Source organism: Babylonia areolata, chromosome 13, assembly GCF_041734735.1.
Source record: "Babylonia areolata isolate BAREFJ2019XMU chromosome 13, ASM4173473v1, whole genome shotgun sequence".
Taxonomy (NCBI): domain Eukaryota; kingdom Metazoa; phylum Mollusca; class Gastropoda; order Neogastropoda; family Buccinidae; genus Babylonia; species Babylonia areolata.
Genome location: NC_134888.1, coordinates 15,841,381 through 15,862,932, shown reverse-complemented (window position 1 = coordinate 15,862,932; position 21,552 = coordinate 15,841,381). Strand labels below are relative to the sequence as shown.

General features: G+C 40.5%; 1 protein-coding gene across 1 annotated transcript in view; it reads left to right on the top strand.

Moving 5' to 3' along the window:
• LOC143289090 (autophagy-related protein 16-1-like) overlaps positions 1-18,471 on the top strand; it is a 35,114-nt gene extending 16,643 nt beyond the window's left edge. The window contains exons 7-17 of the mRNA XM_076597938.1: positions 1,139-1,207; positions 2,579-2,651; positions 4,738-4,843; positions 6,160-6,230; positions 7,240-7,311; positions 8,827-8,947; positions 9,811-9,984; positions 11,339-11,423; positions 12,137-12,184; positions 12,848-12,946; positions 15,387-18,471. Coding sequence (XP_076454053.1) covers positions 1,139-1,207; positions 2,579-2,651; positions 4,738-4,843; positions 6,160-6,230; positions 7,240-7,311; positions 8,827-8,947; positions 9,811-9,984; positions 11,339-11,423; positions 12,137-12,184; positions 12,848-12,946; positions 15,387-15,480 — 1,012 coding nt within the window. The 3' untranslated portion in view covers positions 15,481-18,471. The remainder of the gene's footprint in view (positions 1-1,138; positions 1,208-2,578; positions 2,652-4,737; positions 4,844-6,159; positions 6,231-7,239; positions 7,312-8,826; positions 8,948-9,810; positions 9,985-11,338; positions 11,424-12,136; positions 12,185-12,847; positions 12,947-15,386) is intronic.
• Positions 18,472-21,552: the final 3,081 nt, after the last annotated feature.

Below are 21,552 nucleotides of genomic sequence, written 5' to 3'. Positions count from 1 at the left end.
GCATATTTCTTTTTTTTTTTCCTTCTTCTTCATCTTCTTCATCATCTTCTTTTTTCCTTTTTTTAGGGAAAGGATAGGGAAGAAAGGATGGAAAAATGTTACGTGTTCCTAGTGGGGGTGTTGGTGTGTAATCAAACGTAATTTTGATTACACATCCTATGCCATGACCCACTGGTAGGCAAGTATCTTACATTGAACATGATTTATAAGAAATAATTTCCTTTATGTGCTCAAAGAGGGAGATATTGTAATATGTAGTGCACATGTTAAAGAATAATTCTGTTCAATTTGATTTGATCCACTAACACTTAGCCATTGCTCTTTTAAGCAGCTTGGAAGCAACGGTAATAAGAATGATTGTAAAGTCGTAAAGTAACATGCTTATAGGCATTATCTTATGAACACACACTCCCAACAGAAGGTTGAATGTTTTACTTGATGTCTGTGATGTATGGCACTTATTTCCATGTTGTTTTGTCATGTCATGCCCCTGTTGTATGTCATGTCATGTCTGTGTTGTATGGCATGCCTGCATTGCATGTCTTGCCCTTGTTGTATGACATTATTGTACATCATGTCGGTGTTGTATGTAATGTTGTATATCATGTCATGTCTATGTTGTATGGCATGTCTGCATTGAATGTCATGCCCTTGTTTTATGCCATGTTCATGTTGTACATCATGTCTGTGTTGTATGGCATGTCTGCATTGAATGTCATGCCCTTGTTGTATGTTGTATGTCATGTCTATGTCGTACAGCATACCTGCATTGTATGTCATATCCATGTGTCATGTGTGTGTTATATGTCATGTCCATGTTATACTTCATGTCACTTGTATGTCATGTTGTACTTCATGCCTCTGTTATACTTTTTGTCAGTGTTACATCGTCCTGTTGTACTCTGTGTTGTACTTCGTGTGTCTGTAACATTTGATATTGTACTTCATATGAATGTTGTACTTCATGTTGTTCTTAATGACAGTGTTGTACTTAATGTTGTTCTGCATGTCAGCATTGTACTTCATGTCATTGTTGTTATTATGTTGCTTTTCATGTTGTACTATACATCCATGGTTGTATATCATGTTGTACTACCTGTCCGTGTTGTAGTGAGAGCAGCGCGAACTGTGTGTGCAGGAAGCGACAGGAGAAACTGCGCAAGGAGCTGGCCGATGCAGCGACAGAACCTGTAGCGCTGACTGAAAGGTGAGGGGTTTGAACACTGGCCTTGCACTCTTCTCATGTCGACTTGTAATTGACTGACCAATGTCATTCTGATTTTTCGGTCAGGTCAGAGGCTCTCTCTGCTACTGGTAACCATGTAACCCAGTACTGGTAACTTGTGGTTTGGGGGAAGTAAACTCGACAAGAAAATCCAGTCTGGAGAGGGGTGGGCTCAGCCAGATTTGTCTTGCCCGAGGCACGTGGCATCATCGAAGACCTGGAGGAATCTGGTGAACAGTCCTTCTGTGTGGTGCCTCAGTGACTCTTCACAGGGTCAGGGAGAAGTGTCTTTCTACTCATCTCAAGACGATGATGATGACGATGATAGGGATATTTATATATACTAAGATAGTGCCTATCTTCGATTGGAGACCAAGCTCGAAGCGCTTTACAAATACGGAGTCATTTGCACAACAGGCTGCCCACCTGGGTAGGGCCGACTGACAGCTGCCATTGGGGGCTCCTCATTTGTTTACTGTGTCATTCAATCAGGTTTCAGCCACGCATACATACCTACTCATACAGACATGTAACATTTTAATGTATGACCGTCTTGTTTATCTACCCTGCCAAGACACGCTGTCATGTGTTCTTGGTGTCTTTTTTTGTTTGTTTGAAAAAGTAAAAAAAAAAAAAACCCCAAAAAAACCTGACAAGTAACTCAAAAAGGAAAAAAAAATAATTGCAGTTTCCAGCTTTTTGTCTCGTTATAGTCTGTGTCTTTGAATCCATCTTCCTGTCTGTCTTTGTCAACCTTTTCCGTCCGCTACTTATGCATCTGGTGTGGTTTGTTGTTTCACCTGTATCCTGCTTCTTTTTCTGTCTTTCCACTCCCCCCACCCCCATGTCCCACCAGCTCCTCCCTCCCTCTCTGCTTTGTCTGTTTCTTGCCACAGTGGTCCTCTCTGTCTGTGTGACACTGACAGTGAATGTTGGTGTGTGTTTCTTTCCATGATTGAACGCCTTTTTGCGTTGAGTGATATTAGATGTGTCGTGTGTGTGTGTGTTTGTTTGTGTGTGATATGGGGTTGGGCATGGTGGTTAAAGGGGGATATACAGAAAAAGGATAAACTAGACCAATGGAATCAACAATTTGTAAAAATATGTGTAACAGCAATTAACAACAATAAAATGTCAATATCAGAAGGTCGCATCATAGAAACACTCCTGTTGGACGAAGTAACAGGGATTCAGCACTTTCAGTCAACAGTAATTGGTTGGACATTATTTCTTTCATGTTTTGTTCTGAAAATGTTCTAACTTTACATGACTTTGGAAGTAATCTGACACCTGGTGCGTGCGTGCGTGTGTGTGTGTGTGTGTGTGTGTGTGTGTGTGTGTGTGTGTGTGCAGAGACCGAGTAGAATTACCAGTGACACCGGTGTGTACCATTGCCAGCGTCCCCAGCCGAGCACTGTGCAAATTTGTGAGTTCCCATGCCGTTGCCAACGTGGCATTATCTTTCTGTGTATGTGTGTGTGTGTGTGTATGAAATATTTTGAGGAATTTTCTCAGCTCCCATAGGTATAGCCTTGAAAGTTTGTTCTTTATTTAATTAATTTGTCTTTTCACTTTGAATGATATTCGACGTGTCATGTGTGTATGTGTGTTGTTGGTGGGGATGGGAGTGTGTGTGTGTGTGTGTTTAAAGGGGGATATACAGAGAAATGACAAACTAGACAAGTGGAATCAATGGTCCATAAATATCAAAGTATAAAAGCAATTTACCACCACAAGAAAACAACAACAACAACAAGAGAGGCAAGGCCTTCAAGACTCACTTGTGATACACTTTAAAAAAAAAATCTAATCGTTAAAATGTGTTCTGTATTTGTTATTATAAAGAGTTGCGTTAAAAAAAAAAATTAAAAAAAAGTCCTAACCAGATTCGAATTATGTCCCCTAGCATTAATTACAGAGTAATTTCCCTTTTTTACTCTCTGCACCAAAACGTTTGCAAAATAAATAAAACTTCCATGTTTGAACAAAAAATGATAATAATGACTGCTCTTGTTGTTGGGTCAGAATATCAGATCAAAGTGCCAAGTTTAGAGAATACAAAAAATATAAATATAACAGTAAATGCAGTTTGCATATAATTAGGCTTCATTTTTTAAATTTTTTTGTGCCCATCCCAGAGGTGCAATATTGTTTTAAACAAGATGACTGGAAAGAACTGAATTTTTCCTATTTTTATGCCTAATTTGGTGTCAACTGACAAAGTAGTTGCAGAGAAAATGTCAATGTTAAAGTTTACCACGGACACACAGACACACACACACACACACACACAGAGACAACCGAACACCGGGTTAAAACATAGACTCACCTTGTTTACACAAGTGAGTCAAAAACCCAACACCTACAACGAAAATGAAACAAAGGAGCAATAATATCTGTAGGTCTTATCGTAGAAACACTCCAACTGGACTGAAACAGGGGATCAGCAGTTTTGAATGATAGTAAATGATTGGACGTTATATCCTTTATTTTTTTTATTCTGAAAAGTTACAAACTTTACCTTTTGAAAGTTTGTTTCAGCCAATGGGAGTTTGAGCTGGTTTTGAAGGTTTTATTTCATGATGACAGTGTGATTTGATCTTTTCTCTCATTTTCTTTTTTTTTTTTTTTTTTTTTTTTTTTTTTCAAGAATTCATTTCTGAAGTCGATTGAATTATAAGACTGCATTTAATGTTTATTATTTTATGGCAAACAGCAGCTAACAGGGATAGAGTCAACTTTTATAGTTTTCCTTTTAATTAGATTGTTAGCTTCATTTTTCTGATTAAAAGGGATTTTTTACATTATCTTAAATGTTTATCATCAGACACACATTTGAGGTATCCTATAAAGGTTATCAGCTTAATTAGTGTTGTTGGTTACAGCGCAGCGGACTGCTGTGAACCATGTCACTGATATTATCAGGGCTGAGGTTATCGATCTGAGATTGGCTGTTGATACAGATTTATGTCTACAGCACATACACATTTACGAAGCATGAGATTATTGATACAAATGTTACCATTTACCAGCATTTAGAGTCATCCTAAAATAGCAGTTTTATAGAGCATTAAATGTTTGTCATCTTACGGCAGTGTGACAGCTTTGCAAGTTTATTGCCAGTCTGCAACCTTCCCGGGGAAAGCAGCCTCAACTTTCACACAGAGAAATCTGTTATGATAAAAAGCAACACAACACAACACAACACAACATAAAGCAACACAGTGCAACACACTGGAACGCAGTGCAACGCAACACAACACAACACATTATTAACAGTTTGAGCTAATGAATCACCAGAACACAGAATACAAGCTTTATCAACCATTTCCATGATTTTGGGCCTATAAAGTGATGCAGCATATAAAGCGCAACACCAAATTTTTTTTTTAAAGTTATTTTGAACATGCATAAGGCACACACATCCAATACAGTTTAAGCAGACCCTCAATACGCGGAAAAACCTGACTCTCACCCACCTTATGTTGATACTGATGGTCTGATCCCCTCAGGATGCTCACGATGGGGAGGTGAACGCCATACAGTGGAGTCCCTCTGGACGCTTGTTTGCCACGGGAGGGGCTGACCGAAAAATCAAACTGTGGGAGTCCATGACAGGTGAGGGAGTGGGGAGCCTGTGTGAAGGGTTGGATCTTTGTTGTGTGTGTGTGTGTGTGTGTGTGTGTGTGTGTGTGTGCAGTTTTAGTGATTTCAGTCACTGTGGTTTCATTTCTTTTTTTTTTTTTTTGTATTATTCTATTCCTGCAGTTTGTATGTCTGTATATTTACAAATAAAACAGTAACATATAAAATGCAAACATATACCTTGTTATTTCTTGAATTTTTGTGTCAGTTTCTCCATTATTTTGTAAGTGTGTGTATTTACAGATATGGCAGTAACATTGAAAGTAAATATTAATCAGGTTTTTAACTCTTGGTTTCTGTTTTCTTCCTGAAATATTTATGTTGCTGCAGTACAGAGCAGATTTCGCTGATATAGATGAATCTGGGTCATGCTGGGTGGAGCTGACTGTTGCTAACCCATCTGCTTCACACAAGATTCCAGCTTTACGAAGCCCACTGACAATCGTAGAATGTTTTACCTTGCTCCCTGCTACTTTCTCCAATGTCTAATCATAGATTCATTCACCCCAAGTTCGTGTACAGTGGCTTGGTTCCCTTTTTCAATGTCCAGGTTGATCACCTTCAACTTCATTGCTGCATTGTAAGCATTTTGTCACATTTTCAGCATGATGGAAGTGTGAGGGTAAAAGCAATGTTGAACTGAATGTTTCAGTGTGTGAAATTTTGGAAAACAAATTGTGAACAGTTAACACTTATTACAGCAAGCTCATTTCATGAAGAATTCATGAACAGTCAAAACCTGTTTGGAGAGCTAAATTGAAGTAAGAACAGACTGGAGAATGTGGCATTAAACATACATGAGAATGCTGCAAAACACGCAATCGGAAAAATCCACAAACAAGCTGCAGTCGATGTTTTAGCTGCAGAGGTCAAAGTTGAGGGGGAAAGTTGCAGCTCATGGTCTGGATTATACTGTAGTTTACATTGAAACTAAACATGAATACCTTATGTTGTAACAAAATATTAAATATGAATACTACTTTGTGTTGTAACAGTCTGTGACATGATGCATGCTTCATGTTTTTACAAAATATGACATAATGAAGGGTCATGACCCTGAAGTCCTCATATTTTGTCAAATTCCTTGAACTGCAGTTTTACCCCCAAATATGAGGCAAAGTAAAATCAGTCATACTCGTAAAAGCCCACTTGCACATTATATTCAAGTGGCTTTGGGAGTTGCAGCCCATGTATGCAGCCCATGTTTTCAGTTGTATACTTTCTTTGTTTTGAAAACAGTTCATCAGTTGTCATCAATTTTGTCTTCCAATCAGATAATTTGTTGACAGGTCAGTGTAACAACCGAGGTGTTCTTCTAGGCAGCAATGCTGGCATCATGTCATTAGAGTTTGATGATGAGGTAAGTGTGTGTGGGTGTGTGTGTGTGTATGTGGTGTGTGATTTGTTTTTGTGTGTGTGTGTGTGCGTGTGTGGATGGATGCATTTGTGTTGTTTGTTTATGTGTGTGGGTGGGTGGGTGTTTGTGTAGGTGTGTGTGATTTATGTTGTTTGTGTGTTTGTAGTGTGTGTGCGCACATTGTGTGCTGAGTGGAATTTTTTCAGCTTCCTGTTAATGATAGTGTTTTGTATTCTAGAGGCAGATAAACATTCCATTGTGTTTTGTATTCTAGAGGCAGATAAACATTCCATTGTGTTTTGTATTCTAGAGGCAGATAAACATTCCATTGTGTTTTGTATTCTAGGGGTAGATAAACATTCCATTGTGTTTTGTATTCTTGAGGCAGATAAACATTCCATTGTGTTTTGTATTCTAGGGGTAGATAAACATTCCATTGTGTTTTGTATTCTAGAGGCAGATAAACATTCCATTGTGTTTTGTATTCTAGGGGTAGATAAACATTCCATTGTGTTTTGTATTCTAGAGGCAGATAAACATTCCATTGTGTTTTGTATTCTAGGGGTAGATAAACATTCCATTGTGTTTTGTATTCTAGGGGTAGATAAAGACTCTCTGTGCGTGCAAGAGAAGAAAGAGATCAGTGTTTGACATTACCTTTCACTTATCTGTCAGTATGGTGTACCACTGGAGGCAAGCCACTCTGATGTTCATCTTGTTTTTTAAATGCAGCTTTAGCTGTACCTACTTAACCGACCTGTGCAAACTACTACCCGCCTATGTGGAGAAAGCGAAAGTAGCTTCAGCCCTTTTCTTGTGTATTGTTTATGTGTTTCACACCACAGATTAATGTCTCTCAGTGAAGGTTGATAAAGTATTTTGTATTCTTTACATATGCGTGTGTGTGTGTGTGTATGTGTCACTTGTGTGGGTGTGTCACTCGTGTGTGTGTGTGTGTGTGTTGTCATTTGATGATGGCACTTACCATGGGGGATATGAATGTGTTGTGCAGGAGACCCTGGTGCTGGCAGCGTCCAATGATTTCGCCAGCAGGGTGTGGTCGCTCGGTGACCAGAGGTTACGGGTGAGTCGAGTACCGGGCAGTGAGGCCTCTTAGTTTTGAGGGCTGTGTCCTTGCGTGGGTGCAGACACGAGTTCTGTATCGTCTGGCTGTGTGAGGGATGAACCAGGGATGACACAGTCAGGGAAGTTTGGAAAAGCCTTTGGAGAAAATGAGAGATCCATTTCCCGGGCTGGAAATGTCTTGGGGGGGAAATGTGTTCTGCCCTTCAGGATCTGGAAAAAAAAGTCTTTGAATTTTGACTGCACCCTTGGCCAGAACCATTCAACAAAAAACTTCATGCATGAAAAAATAAAATAAATAAATAAATTAAAAAGTCTAAAAAAAAATTTTTTTTGCTTCCAACAAATTGTGGTTTCATTTAATTTTATAATTTATTTGCATTGTTATACTTTATCATATACATTTTCTGTTACAGTGCTAAATCTATAAAAAAAAAAAAAAATTAAATAGTGCTTCCCTCAGCGTGGTTTTGGGGGTGTATATGGTACTGGTGACCCACAAAAGTGATAACAGTTACACATTGTAATTTACGTACATATTATATTTTGTCACAACAGATTTCTCTGTATGAAATTCAGGCTGCTCTCCCTGGGAGAGTGCATCACTGCAGTGCAGTGTCTCCTTCTGCCTTTTTTTCTCTTTTTACTTTTCTTTTTTCTTTTTACTTTTCCTGTCAGCAAGTATGTTTTGTTTCTTTATCAAAGTGGATTTTTCTGTAGAATTTTGCCAGGGACAAGCCTTTTGTTGCCATGGGTTCTTTCATGTGCTCTTAAGTACGTACTGCACACAGGACTTGGGTTTTAACACCAAATGACTAGCTCTCAGACCACCGTGCAGTCTAGGGGAGAGGGTAGTAAAAATGTGGTTGGTCTGTGGGAATGGAACCTGCGGACACTTGCTTCCAAATTGGGCACATTACCGAATCACATCACAGAAGTGTGTGTGTTTGATTTGCATTACCAATAGGTCACTGCTCAACTGTACAGGGGAATGGTGGTGACAGTGTGGTGATGGTGATGCAGATAGTATTGTGGTGATGATGATGAAGATACTGTGGTGATGATGATGATGATGATGATAAGTCAAATGGTGGTGATGGTGATGATGAGAACAGTGTGGTGATGGTGATGGTACTGTTGTGGTGATGATAGTATGGTGATGATGATGATAATGATTGGTGATGATGATGATAGTGTAGTGATGATGATAGTGAATGGTGATGATGATGAACATTTGTTGATTGTAGCAGTGTGGTGATGATAATGATAGTGTCATGATGATGATTATGATAATGTGGTGATGGTTATGACGATGACAGTGTAATGATGATGATGTTAGTGTGGTGGTGATGATGATGGTGATGATGATGATGATGATGATAGTGTCGTGATGATGATGATAACAGTGCAGTGATGATGATGATGTTATTGACTGTGGTGATGATGATGATGACAGTGTGTCAGTGATGATAGTGTAGTGATGATGATGACAGTGGTAATTATGACGATGTTGCAGCACACACTAACAGGACACAGCGGCAAGGTGCTAGCGGCCAAGTTCCTGAGTGATACCAGTAAGGTCGTCTCCGGCAGTCATGACAGAACCCTCAAAGTCTGGGACCTTCATAGTCGGGCCTGTATGTTGCCTTCTGGGCTTTGTGTGTGTGTGTGTGTGTGTGTGTGTGCTTGTGTTTGTGTGTGTACATGTGTTTGTGTATGTGTGCTTGTGTTTGTGTATGTGCGTATGTGTGTGTGTATCCATGTGTGTCTGTGTGTAAGTGTGTGTTCATCTTGTTCTTTCAAATATGCTTTTCAAAGGAGTGTATGCTTGGGAAGCAAACAAGTAAATGTTTGATTGCAGATCTGCTCACAGAACTGCAGAGGTTGTTTTTAACAATAGCTTTCAATAATCTCATCCTGATTGCTTTTAATTTGCACCTGCAGTACTTTTGGTACCTACAGACACGGTCCCCAATGAAGTCAAAGAGAATGCTGAATATGTAAACAGAAGGGAGGCAATGTAGTATGGGGGACCACTATAGCAGCCGCTTTCTAAAGTCTCCCTTGGGTGGAGTAGTGACTAGTACTTTGCATTGGACAGGAGTCAGACCCTTGTCTCCCTTGGGTGGAGTAGTGACTAGTACTTTGCATTGGACAGGAGTCAGACCCTTGTCTCGCTTGGGTGGAGTAGTGACTAGTACTTTGCATTGGACAGGAGTCAGACCCTTGCTGGAGTCTGCGGCAGTGGGTCAGGGTATTGCATGTTTGATTAAACATAATTTTTGTGGTAAAAATTTCCTTTACCAGCCAAAAATGTCAAGGTGATATCTTCAAGATAAGAGTGACCACTTCCAACCCCCAAAATCATGAATAAAAAAACATGACAAAAGAAATGAAAAGGTGATTTGTGTGGGTCTACCAAGGTGTGCTGCAATGTGTGTAATAGAAAGGAAAAGATGATTTGTGTGGTTTGACCAGGCTGTGCTGCAACGTGTTGCAGGTGTGAAGACAATATTTGCTGGGTCCAGTTGCAATGACCTTGTGACCTTGCATGGTAACCACATCGTCAGCGGTCACTTTGACAAACGGGTTCGGTTCTGGGACACGCGCAGTGACACCAGCACCAACGAGATCATGCTGCAGGGACGTCTGACTTCCCTCAGTCTGGCTCCAGGTTGTGTATTGGAGATGTGTGTGTGTGTGTGTGTGTTGGGGGATGGGGGGATTGGGGTGGATGGGGTTTGTGTGTGTGTGTGTGCAGGGGTGTGTGTATGGGGGTTTGTGTGTCTGTGTGTGGAGAGGTGTGTGTGTGTGGAGGGGTGTGTGTGTGTGGAGGGGGGGGTATGTATGTTGGGGGATGTGTGTGTATGGTATTTAGTGTGTGTGTGTGTGTGTTTTGTGTATTTTGGGTGTATGTGTCTGTGTGTTTGTGTTTTGTATGTTGGGGGATGTGTGTGTGTGTCTGTGTTTGTGGTGTTTGTGTGTGTGTGGTGTTTAATGTGTGTGTGTATTGTGTATGTTTGGCGGTGTGTGTGTGTGTGTTTGTGTTTGTATGCCTGTGTTTTTGTGTGTTTTTTCTGCGTTGATGGACTGTAATCAGTGTTAACCCCTTTGATTCGCTTATTTTTCTTCTTTGTTTCATGCACTTTAATTTTTTCACTTTTTTTTTTTTTTTTTTTTAATTTGTAGGCTTTTACTTGCATGAATATTTTTACCCTTTTGTTTAGAGGCATCCGTGCTGAGTAATGTTTTAGAAGTATTGTTAGCACAGAATATTGACCAACAAATCAGGAAGTAATGGTGCAGATTGAAGTAAAGATAGATGGACAGTAGCTGGGTAAGAAATATGGTGGTATGATGATCACAATAGATTTGAAAATGTGAACAACAATGCTTATATAAAATCAGATTTGAAAGCGAAAAAGACTACCCATCACATGAAATCAGCCATTACCAATGGTGATGAATACGTTAACATAAACAGGTTTGATACTGAGTTGAAGACAAAGATAAAAGTTGGCGTCACATGAAAATAGTAAATATTTGTGTGGTCAGAAGTAGAGTGTTGGCCTAGAGTTAACACATCCTTGGAAGCCAGAGAATCTGTACAGGATCAAATTCCACACTTGCTACAGTTTTTTTTGTCACTCTGCTAGACCTTGGGTGGTGGTCTGGAAGCTAGTCATTTGGATGAGACTGAGATGATAAACCAAGGTGCACATTTAAGAACCCTTGGCGACAAGAGAGTTGTTCCTGGCAAAATTTATAGTAAAATCGACTCTGATATACATGTGTGGTATGTTTGTGTGTGCATGCATGTGTGACTGACTGGCTAAATCCGGACTGACTGACACAGGAAATGAACGATGAGCATCCAAATGCAGAGCTTGTCAGTCGGCTCCACACAGGTTGGAGGCCTGTTGTGCAAATGGCTATTTGTAAAGCAGTTACAGCTTGGTCTCTGACCGAAGGTTGCAAAGAGTCGGTCAAGTAGCAGAATTAACCTGACTGTGTTTTCGCTGTGACAGACCGCAGCCAGCTCCTGTGTTGCACACGGGACGATTCCATGAAGATTATCGACCTCAGGATGAACCAGGTCTCAACCACGTTGGTGTAAGTCATCTGCATCAAAACTGTTGTGCACGTTTGTGTATGTGTTTGGTAAATGTATGGGTATTTGATGAAATGTGGGTACATTCTTGTCTTTAGTGAATGTGTGAGTATTTGATGAAATGGGTGCATGTGATTGGTGTACATCTGTGTGTGACTGTGCTGAAATGAATACACACACACACACACACACAAAATATTTGTTTGTTCAAAGGTATATTTCCAACAACAAAAATGTGAAATTAAGTTGTAAAGCCTGCTTTCTTGCATGAATAGAAATACGGACAGGGAAATAAGATCCATTTTGGTGACTTGCTCATCTCTTGAAGAACAGCCCAAAGTTCACACGCAAAATTTGGTTTGTGAAGAAAAAAAGTGAATGCAATGCAGAAAAGTCAGTATTATATTATACTCAGTGTCAAAAAATGTTGGTGGTTTGTTTATAAAACATGTTTGTGTTGCTGCGGCGTTGATGTGGGTAACAGTCGTATTTGCTGTAAGGATGCGTTTGAACAGGAAACGCACACAAAAGCCCGTGATGATACGATAAAAGAAATATCCAAATTTTTAATCTACAGACCTTTTTCAGTGATGAACGACTATAAGGATGTGAGGAAAGTTGCAGCTTCTTCTTTGTGTAAACAGTTAGCAATTTGCAGTTACTGCTTTAGTGTTGGCGTGCCAGACTTTATGTTCTTTGTGTGTTTTGTTTTCAGAGCTGATGGCTTCAAAGTGGGCAGTGACTGGTCAAGAGCAGTGTTCAGGTAGTCTTCTGTGCATGCATTTTCCTGTGTGTGAAGTACAAGTAATGTATACTTTGTCAGTGGGTACATGCTCCAGTATGAGGCCACACGTGATCATGTTGTTGTTTCTTTATCAGTGTTTGCTCAGCAAACCACACAAGCACAACATATCCACATTAGATATTCATACACCTGAGTGCTGACTTACAGAGACATCACCCAGACATGCATGCACACACACACACACACACACACACACACACACAGGTGTGCGTATGCACACACCCTTCTCATGCTCACACACACACACACACACACACACACACACACACACACACACACACAGGTGCATGTATGCACACACCCTCTCTCATGCTCTCTCTCTCACACACACACACACACACACACACACACAGGTGCGCGTATGCACACACACACACTTTTTACTCACACCCTTACTGACCCATGCATCCACCCGAAGACACATCTTCTTCTTATCCATTGACCCACACAGACAGCGCTACAGGAAGAAACTGTGCAATGTCTCTGGACTGACTGACTATAATACATCTTTATTTATCCAATTGGAAGTTACATATGCTTTGAAAGGCCCATCACTCACACCACACAGTCTCTCAGCCCAAAGTCGAGTCTAACATACAGACTGTTGTTTCTGTGCTGCAGCCCTGACGGAACCTATGCACTGGCAGGCTCCAGCGATGGAACTCTCTTCATCTGGAACATCAGCAAGAACAAGGTGGAGAAGACGCTGAAGGAACACAGGTATGTGCCCTCCCTGCCACTCCCCCTCGCCCAGCCCCCACCCCTCCCAACCCCCTCCCCCCAGCCCCCTGACTCTACCCCTTCCTCCCCCTCCAACCCCACCTACCCCTTCCTTCATCCGTCCATCTTTTACAGCTGCTTAGTTTTTACCTGGGAGTGTGCAGAAGATTGTCCTGAGAACAGAATGATTTATTTCCCTCCAGAGGCTGGGTTTTCTTTGGACGGGTTCAGAGGTTCTACAGTTTACGTAGAAGGAAGTGTATGATCCTTGTATATGTTTATACGTTCATTGATTATTACACAGTAAATATTCATTGATTATTTACAAAGGAAATGTTTATTGATTATTTACAAAGTAAAACAAAGTATTCAAAAGTTGATAGACTCAATAAAAAGAACAAAAAAATTTGGAAAAAAGAAGCTTTTTTTTGACAGGGCCTGTGCTGGCCAAGAGCATCAGCAGTCAGAAAACCGGCGCATGTTATTTGTAAGACACGGACATTGAACAGCAAGATGTATTGCCACAGTTTTTCAGTGGGTGTGACTGTAACATGGTCTGTGCATTCACAAATTGAGGCAGGAAACAATTGTTTATAAAAAAAAAAAAAGAAAGAAAGAAAAAAAAAGAATGTCACACTCATGTTGGCCCTGGAGAGGTGCTCTTTCTTTATGTTAAAGATAAGGTCCAGTGCAGTATGTTTGGCCATATACAAGAAGAATAAGATTACTCATTAGTTGATACTTCATTTTTCTTTCTTTTTTTTTTCTCCTTCCTTTCATACTGCTTCTACCTCCAGTCTTCTGGAGATAATATGAGGTTTTTCAGAGTCTGTAGTTTAAAAAAAATATTCCTTCACCTAAAACATTTTGGGAGGAAATGAAGCTTTTTGAACCAGAATTTCATAGTTCTTGTGTATATGTGTTCTCACTTGGTGTTTGGCCATACCAACCAAACCACGGGGCCATTTTTAACAGCACAAGGATGTCCAAAACTGAATGTGTCATTCTCACTGATGGAATTATCTGTACACTGCATGCCTGAGATGGTACAAACAGGGACCTATGGTGTAGTGGCTGTACCATCTATGAAAACCATAGTTTGGTGTCATATACTGTACCATGTCAAACTGATGCGGTTTTTACGGCTGGTTGTTCGTGATTCCAAAGGTCTCGGGAGGGTGGAGACCAGTTTTGGACTTGTCCCCCCTCAACAAATTCCTCCCCAAAATCAAATTCAAGATGGACACACAGGCACAGATTCGGGAGACCATCTAACAAGGCGATTGGGCTACCTCTATCGATCTGAAAGATGCTTATTTTCATATCCTCATCCATTTGGCTGAGGGGGGACAAGTCCAAAACTGGTCTCCACCCTCCCGAGACCTTTGGAATCACGAACAACCAGCCGTAAAAACCGCATCAGTTTGACATGGTAAGTATATGTAACACCAAACATGGAGTATAATACAAACTCCTCCTGTTGCATATATATCTGAACACCTTATAGGACAGATATATCTTTAAAGAACCACACCCCTGCAGGCCTCAGCTACCCCCCTACCCAGATCCCCATTACCCCTCCCCCTACCCCTCACACCCATTTTCTAGATCTTTGGTAGTGAGTTCAGTTCTCCTTTTTTCAGTACAGACAGTAAACGGATGCCCTGTGCACAGCATATCCACAGCATCTAAGAAAAGAACTGCTGTTTACAGAATAGTTGCTTAGTGAAATTCTGTGCTCAGTTCACTTCAGTCAATACACGGCAATGCATCTTTACATGTATGCAAGAACCTGATGCCTTGAAGTGAAATGAAATTGGTTATATTGCTGTGCTGTGGCCGTGTGCTCTCTGCAAGAACAGCTCAAGTAGTAGTGAAATTGTTTATAATCTTTTCTGATGATGAATGAAGACCATATTAAATCACATAATTGACTGAGTGGTTGATCGATATGTTTTTAACAAATTCTTGTTTTGTGTTTGTAACTGTCAGGATGTATGTGTGTAATTTTTGTGGTTGGAATTTAGCCATATGCATTGGAGACTAACATTCTGGTCCTCTGTTTTTTTTTTCTGTATATATACGTTTGTGAGTTTAATCTTTTTCTTTTGTTTAATTTCATCCCTCTAAAAACCTTTCATATGTTTTAACTAAACTGGTCGGGTAGAATTTGAATATATGGACAGGTAAATATAGAATCTGGAGAGAAACATCATTCACTCAGTGTGTTTGAACGGAATGTGTGCATACATGTGTGTGGATGCTTGATCTTGTTCAGTGTATGGTGGTAGATGTTGCAGTGTTTGACTGTGTATGGATGCTTGATCTTGTTCAGTGTATGGTGGTAGATGTTGCAGTGTTTGACTGTGATTGCTGCCTATGAGTAGCCATGAGCATAACACCACAATGTTTTTGTTTTGTCCCCCCCCCACCTCTTCAGCCATGCCATTCTGGCTTGCTCCTGGAACCCGAACGGTTCGTCCATTGTCAGCTGTGAAAAGTCCAAGAAGTGCATTTTATGGTCCGACTTTTGACCTGCCTGCAGGACCTTTGACCTTCCCACCTTTGACCTTGGTGGACCTTTGACCTCAGCATCACCTTGACATGCAGCAGCAGCAGCAAAAAAAAAAAAAAGAAAAAAGAAAAAGAAAGAAAAAAAGAAAAAAAAAAGAAAAGAAGAAGAAGAAAAAAAAGCTGCTCTGGACTGGTATATAAACTTTTAAACTTTTTTTTTTTCAAAGCTGTGATGACAACTGCTGTTCATAATCATAAATGTGTGTGTGTGTGTGTGTGAAAAGTCGGGAGAAACAGAGGGGGAGAAAGAAAGAGTGGAAAGGAAAGGAGGAGAGAGAGAGAAATATGAAACAGCAGGTGTGTTTGTTTTTTTGTGTGAAACATGAACAGTCATGAATACAAAATGTGTATCATTCTATGTACAAGAGCTGCAAGGTATTTGGAAGGAGTGCAAGAAAAGTGGTGTGTTTTTTTTGTGTTTTTTTTTTGTGTGTGTGTGTGTGTGTCTGAAAATGAATTCCAGATTGTTTGTGTGAAAATAAAGTGTGAATGTGTGTATGTCTGTATGTATATATATGACCCTAAACATGCATGTTTACTGTTGATATATGCTGTGTTTGTGGTGTGGTGAAACCATGGAAGATGGATGGTGTGTAAAGTATTTCATTTTGTTTATCTGTAACAGGGGAACACACACACACACATACATACACACACACTCACAGACACACACACACACACACACACAAAAGGAAAAAGAAAAGAGGTAAAGTTGTGATAGTGATTTCATAGTGAAAGAAGTTGTGACTTGTGGGAATTTTGTTTTGTATGCTTTTTTTTCTTTTCCTTTAGATGCTTGTTTTTTGTGTTTATTTATTTGTTTATATATTTTTATTCTAAATACCTTGAATGCTGTACATTATTCTTCATCTTGTTGTTTTTGTTACAAGTAGTGAAACACGGCATTGATAGTCCACCATTCCTACACATATAAGGAGGAAGGCTGTAGAAGGGTGAAGACACTTATTTGCCATTAGAGTGCTTGTGAGGGTCTGGGTTCAAGGCGTGTTCTCGCCCTTTCATGCAGCCTTGATTGGAAAATCAAACTGAGCATCTAGTCAATCAGATGAGTCCAGAAACCGAGGTCCCGTTTGCAGCACACACTTAGCGCACTGAAAAAGAACCCATTGCGACAGAGGAGTTGCCCTCTGGCAAAGTTATGTGGAAGAAATCCATCTGATAGGTACACAAATATATATTCATGCACTCAAGCCTGACAAAGTGCGTTGGGTCATGCCACTGGTCAGGCATCTGCCTAGCAGATGTGGTGTAGGGTACATGTTATAGTCAGTCCTTGGCTTCAGCAACGCATCTGTCCAAATCCAGATCCAGTGATGCCTCCTTCAGAAACTGAAATTAACCCACATGCACTGAAACGTGACATTGTATGAGTTGATCAGATCCCAGAAATGCAGTCGCTTCCACAGTGTTCCTGTCCGCTGAATGGAGTTGCCAGTAGTTGAGTTGTACAGCCCGCTGACCAGCGCCTTTAGAATCAGGTTGTTCAGGGCTGGGGTCATAGTTTGGTGAAGGCTTTCATGTTTGAGGAGGTGAGTCCCAAAGTTTTAAATTTTACCCTGTTGCCTTGTAGATGTACATCTGAACCCTGGGGTGTATGTATACATGTACATGTGCATGGCATCAGAGTTGTTGACAGATTATCCTGGCAGCTTACCCTTCTGTTCCCCGCTGTACAATAGGTGTTAGGTGTTTGGCGCTTGATGTTGATGTTGATGTTTTGTTATTGTTGTTTTTCCCCATCATTCCAGACCACCTGTGATGGAATGTGAGTTTCATAGGTAATGTTTTTTTTGTTGTTGTTGTTTTTGTGTGTGTGTGTATGCCCCAGAATATTAGACATTTTGTTTTTCCGTATTGTAAAGATTTTGAATGATGATATAGGTGATGAAGATGCTTCTGTGGTGATCCATGTTGGTTTGGGACCACTTGACAAGGCTGTGGCACTCATAATGTATTTTGGCATCAACCAGGCTTTGAGATTCAGACACCTGCAGTGTTGGTAAGAAAATATCAGCATCTCTCCCAAGGAAGCAGCAGTGAAGTGGATGACCCTCGATTGTATGGTCCCAGACTTCCCATTTAACAATAAATAATAATTCATAACTTTTCTGTGGCGCAATATCCAGTACTAATGCTGCTCAAAGCACCATACATCATCGAGCCAGATATAAACATAACATAAAACATGACAATAGCTCAATCCAATGCGTTCACAGAATGAATAAAAAAGCATGATCCACCAAACAATAAAAATATCAAGTAAATAATGCTGAGATTAAAAAGAAATACATTCCTTAAAAACACATTTTTTAGACACACACATACATTTGAGCCGTCACTACACTCAGTTCTGACAGTGTTTGAGTCACCCATTGCCCACCCCCATCCCCCCCTCCTCAACCTCAACCTCAACCTCAGGCCTATAACTACAAAGTAGTCGTTGGGGGAAGCCTGAGGACCGCAGACGCAACCTCCCTTCTCCATCTGTCTCTTGTCGGCAGCCGCTGACAGCAGCTCACGTGTGCTGAGTCCGGTCCATTGTTTGATGTTCTCATGCCAGTTCTTCCGCTGTCTTCCTCTTCTTCTCCCGCCCTCGATGGTGCTTTGCATGATTGTTTTGGACAAGCTGGTGTGTCGAGTGTTGTGCCCAAACCATATCAGCTTGCGTCTCGTCACAGTTGAAAGGAGAGGTTCCTGAGGTCCAGCAAGGTTCTCAATTCTGCTCCGTACATGTTCATTGGTCCTGTGCTCGATGCAGGGAATTTGAAGGAGCTCCTCAGGCATTTGTTCTCAAAGGCCTGGATCTTCCTTTCAGTTTCGGCCGTCAGTGTCCATGCCTCGCAACCATACAGTACAATGGAGACTACCAGGGCTTTGTAGAGTTTGAATTTTGTGGAGAATCGGATGTTACTTTTCCACACTCTGTTCAGTTTGGTCATGGCTGCAGTGGCTGTGCCAATGCGAATTCTTATTTCTGCTTTGCTGCTTCCATCTTTTGTCAGGGTTGCTCCTAGATATTTGAAGTTCCCGACATCTTCCAGTTGTTCTCCGTTCATGAAAATAGTGGCATGGGCCATGTTCACGCTGTTTACCATAGTTTTGGATTTATCTGTGCTGACCTCCATTCCGTAAGCACCCGCTCTATCAACAAAAAAACCCAAAAAAACTCCACCACCACCACTGTTGGGGTTTGATCCACATCTTCCCAGTCGTCACTCTGTGGTACAAACCACTTCGCCACAGCGGCTGGCCTGAGCTTTGTAGTTAACTAAAAGATGAGTGCTTGGTGACCAGTGGCACACAGTGACACACTGTCAGTATCTTGTGGCCTGAATTAACTGATGGGGGGTTAAGGGGGTGGGGGGGTGGGGGGTGGGGGGGGGGGGACCTTTCCTGTCTTCATGCTGCTGCTCCACCATTGCTCTTCTCTCACTGCCTGGCAGTGACTGGGTTTGTGTCATCACTGTAACATTGATCGGAGCAAGGATTTGGGCCAAAAGAGGCAGCTTTGTTCAGGTTTTTTCCTGCTCTTCACTCCTCAAATTAGCCCTCACCCCCCCACCCCCCCCCCCCACCCCACATCCCTGCCTCCATCCTGCCAACTTGCCCATCCCGAAGCAGTCTTTTTTCATTTTTTTTTCTTCTTATTTTTTTTCTTTTGGGTTATTCTTTGAAAAATCATTTATGTACTAATTTAGTTAATTATTTTCCCTTAAGTCCTGAGCTCAATAGTTGTCTAGCAGATGAGTTATAGCGTATATGAACAGAATATAGCAATCTTTGCAAATTTGAAACAGAAGCTGGGAACTGTCACTAAGGCAGGGTAATAAATCGTCATCAGAAGCATGATTGTTTCCCAATGCTGATTAAAAAAAAACCCAACATTTTTGTTATTAATGTCTAGTTGGTCAACACAATTGTGCAACAAACGAACCCTTTCACTTCGCACTCTTTTTTTCCAGGTTTCCATTTTACATGTAGGGATTGCCTATATTGCAAATGTGATGTGTACCTCTTCTTATTTATTTTTTGTTTTTGTTTTTTGCCTGGCCCAGAAAGCACGGTCACTATGTTTCAGTGTTAGCCTGTGCACACAAATATTTGTTTAATTACGCATACTTAACCGTGACCCACAAATATTTGTTACGGATGGTTGTTGCAGACAAATGTATGTCATTCAATATTGAGCAGAAATGAAGAGAAACAGCAGTTGTGGGACACTTGTGAGATTGGAGGACATAAAAGCTAGATGGACAGTATACAGAATGCATAAGTCTGACGGTGCACAGTTGTGGAGTAAAACGACGTATTGGCAATCTGCCCTTACGGTCAAGTTGTTTGTGGCTGTGGTCTTTAAACAGTGTGAAGTATTTATAATGGCAAAAACAGCACTGGCAGTAATAATAATAATAATGATAATGACCAGAGTAATAATAACAGTTTACACCTGTGTACTGCTGTATTTCATCGGTTTCTGGTTCATTTCATTGCATATTAAAGACATCTACAGCATATATGTTGGGATTTTTAATTGGACACAAATTTCAGCCCACAATATCTGTGTTGGTGAGGTGGTCAGCATTTTTTAAATGTTCAGATTCTTTGTGCATGGACAAAGACACATTTCCTATCAAGACTCAGGGGGTATGATCCATTGTCATTCATTGCATGGCTTTATATACCCCAGCATGCTTTTTTTTATTTGTCTCCATACACGTTTTTGAAGACTTCCATGACATTTGCATTGTGTGAAAGTTCTTTCATGAGCTTATGTGGTGTTATGTGTGAGGAACATGATGATGACATACACTTCTCAAGGCAAGTTAGCCATGATGTGAAATTGCAATGGGAATGTTTCATATTCTACACAAACCTGGCTGCCATGTGATTCATACAAATTATGGGAGTGACGTTTGAATGTGTGAATGTTTATGTCAGAATAAATAAATGGAAGAGCTCAATTTGTCGAGTCAGACAAATTGTGACTAACATGATGTGTGTGTCACCGTCAAAAGAGTCAAGGATGATTAAGTGGAAAAGCACTATTGTGTTACAGCCAACTGCATATAAATTACTTTAAACATTTATGCTGTCATTAATGTGAGTAAATGGATATCATCAAATGGATCAACTGTGCTGTACTTAACTGCATACAAATGCAACTTGCATTCAAAACTGTTAATGTCAACATAAGGGGGAAAGCACGGCTTTGTTGTGTCCACCTGCATATAGATGTGATTTGATGTAGATGAAGATCAAGACATGAATGTTAGCATTAAAAAGACAAAGACATGAATTTGTCATTTGCTGGTAGATACGCTGATTGATTTTGGCATGTAAAAGACAAAGACATGAATTTGCCTGTTGGTGGCAGTTATGCTGATTGGTGTTGGCATTTGAAAGACAAAGGCATGATATTCCTAGTTGGTGGTAGACATTCTGATTCCTTTTTCTTAGCTTCCTACTCTGCCTCACAATGGAAAGCTGGCATGGTGAGAAGATCAGATGTTGTCCTCTTGTAAACATTACTCTATCTTCATGATGGAGAATAAACTTTGTCATAAGCATTACTGCAGCTTTTACATGATCTCTCCTGTTTGGTGATTGAATCCTAATTTCTTGCCATGTAAACGGAAATTCTGTTGATTTTTTTTATTTTTTATTATTATTTTTTTTTTAATGTTAATGTGGGGAAAGAGGTAAATCGAAAAGGAAGCGCAAAACAGAAACTCAGAGCATTCTCCGTGGTCCTGAAAGGGGAGACAACAGAGAAGCAGTTGTGAAAAAAAAAGCAAAATTGGAAGATGTTCCCTGATTTTACCAAACCAAACATAAGAAAAGCAATACCTTGGCTCCAGCAGCATTTGCTCGAGTCCTGTTTGCCAGCCATCAGTTCCATGCACACAGAAAATCAAATGCATGCGTTAAAGATCCTGTAATCCATGTCAACATTTGGTGGGAAATGGAAATGTAAACATGCCCAGCATGCACACCCCCTAAAACAGGGGTAT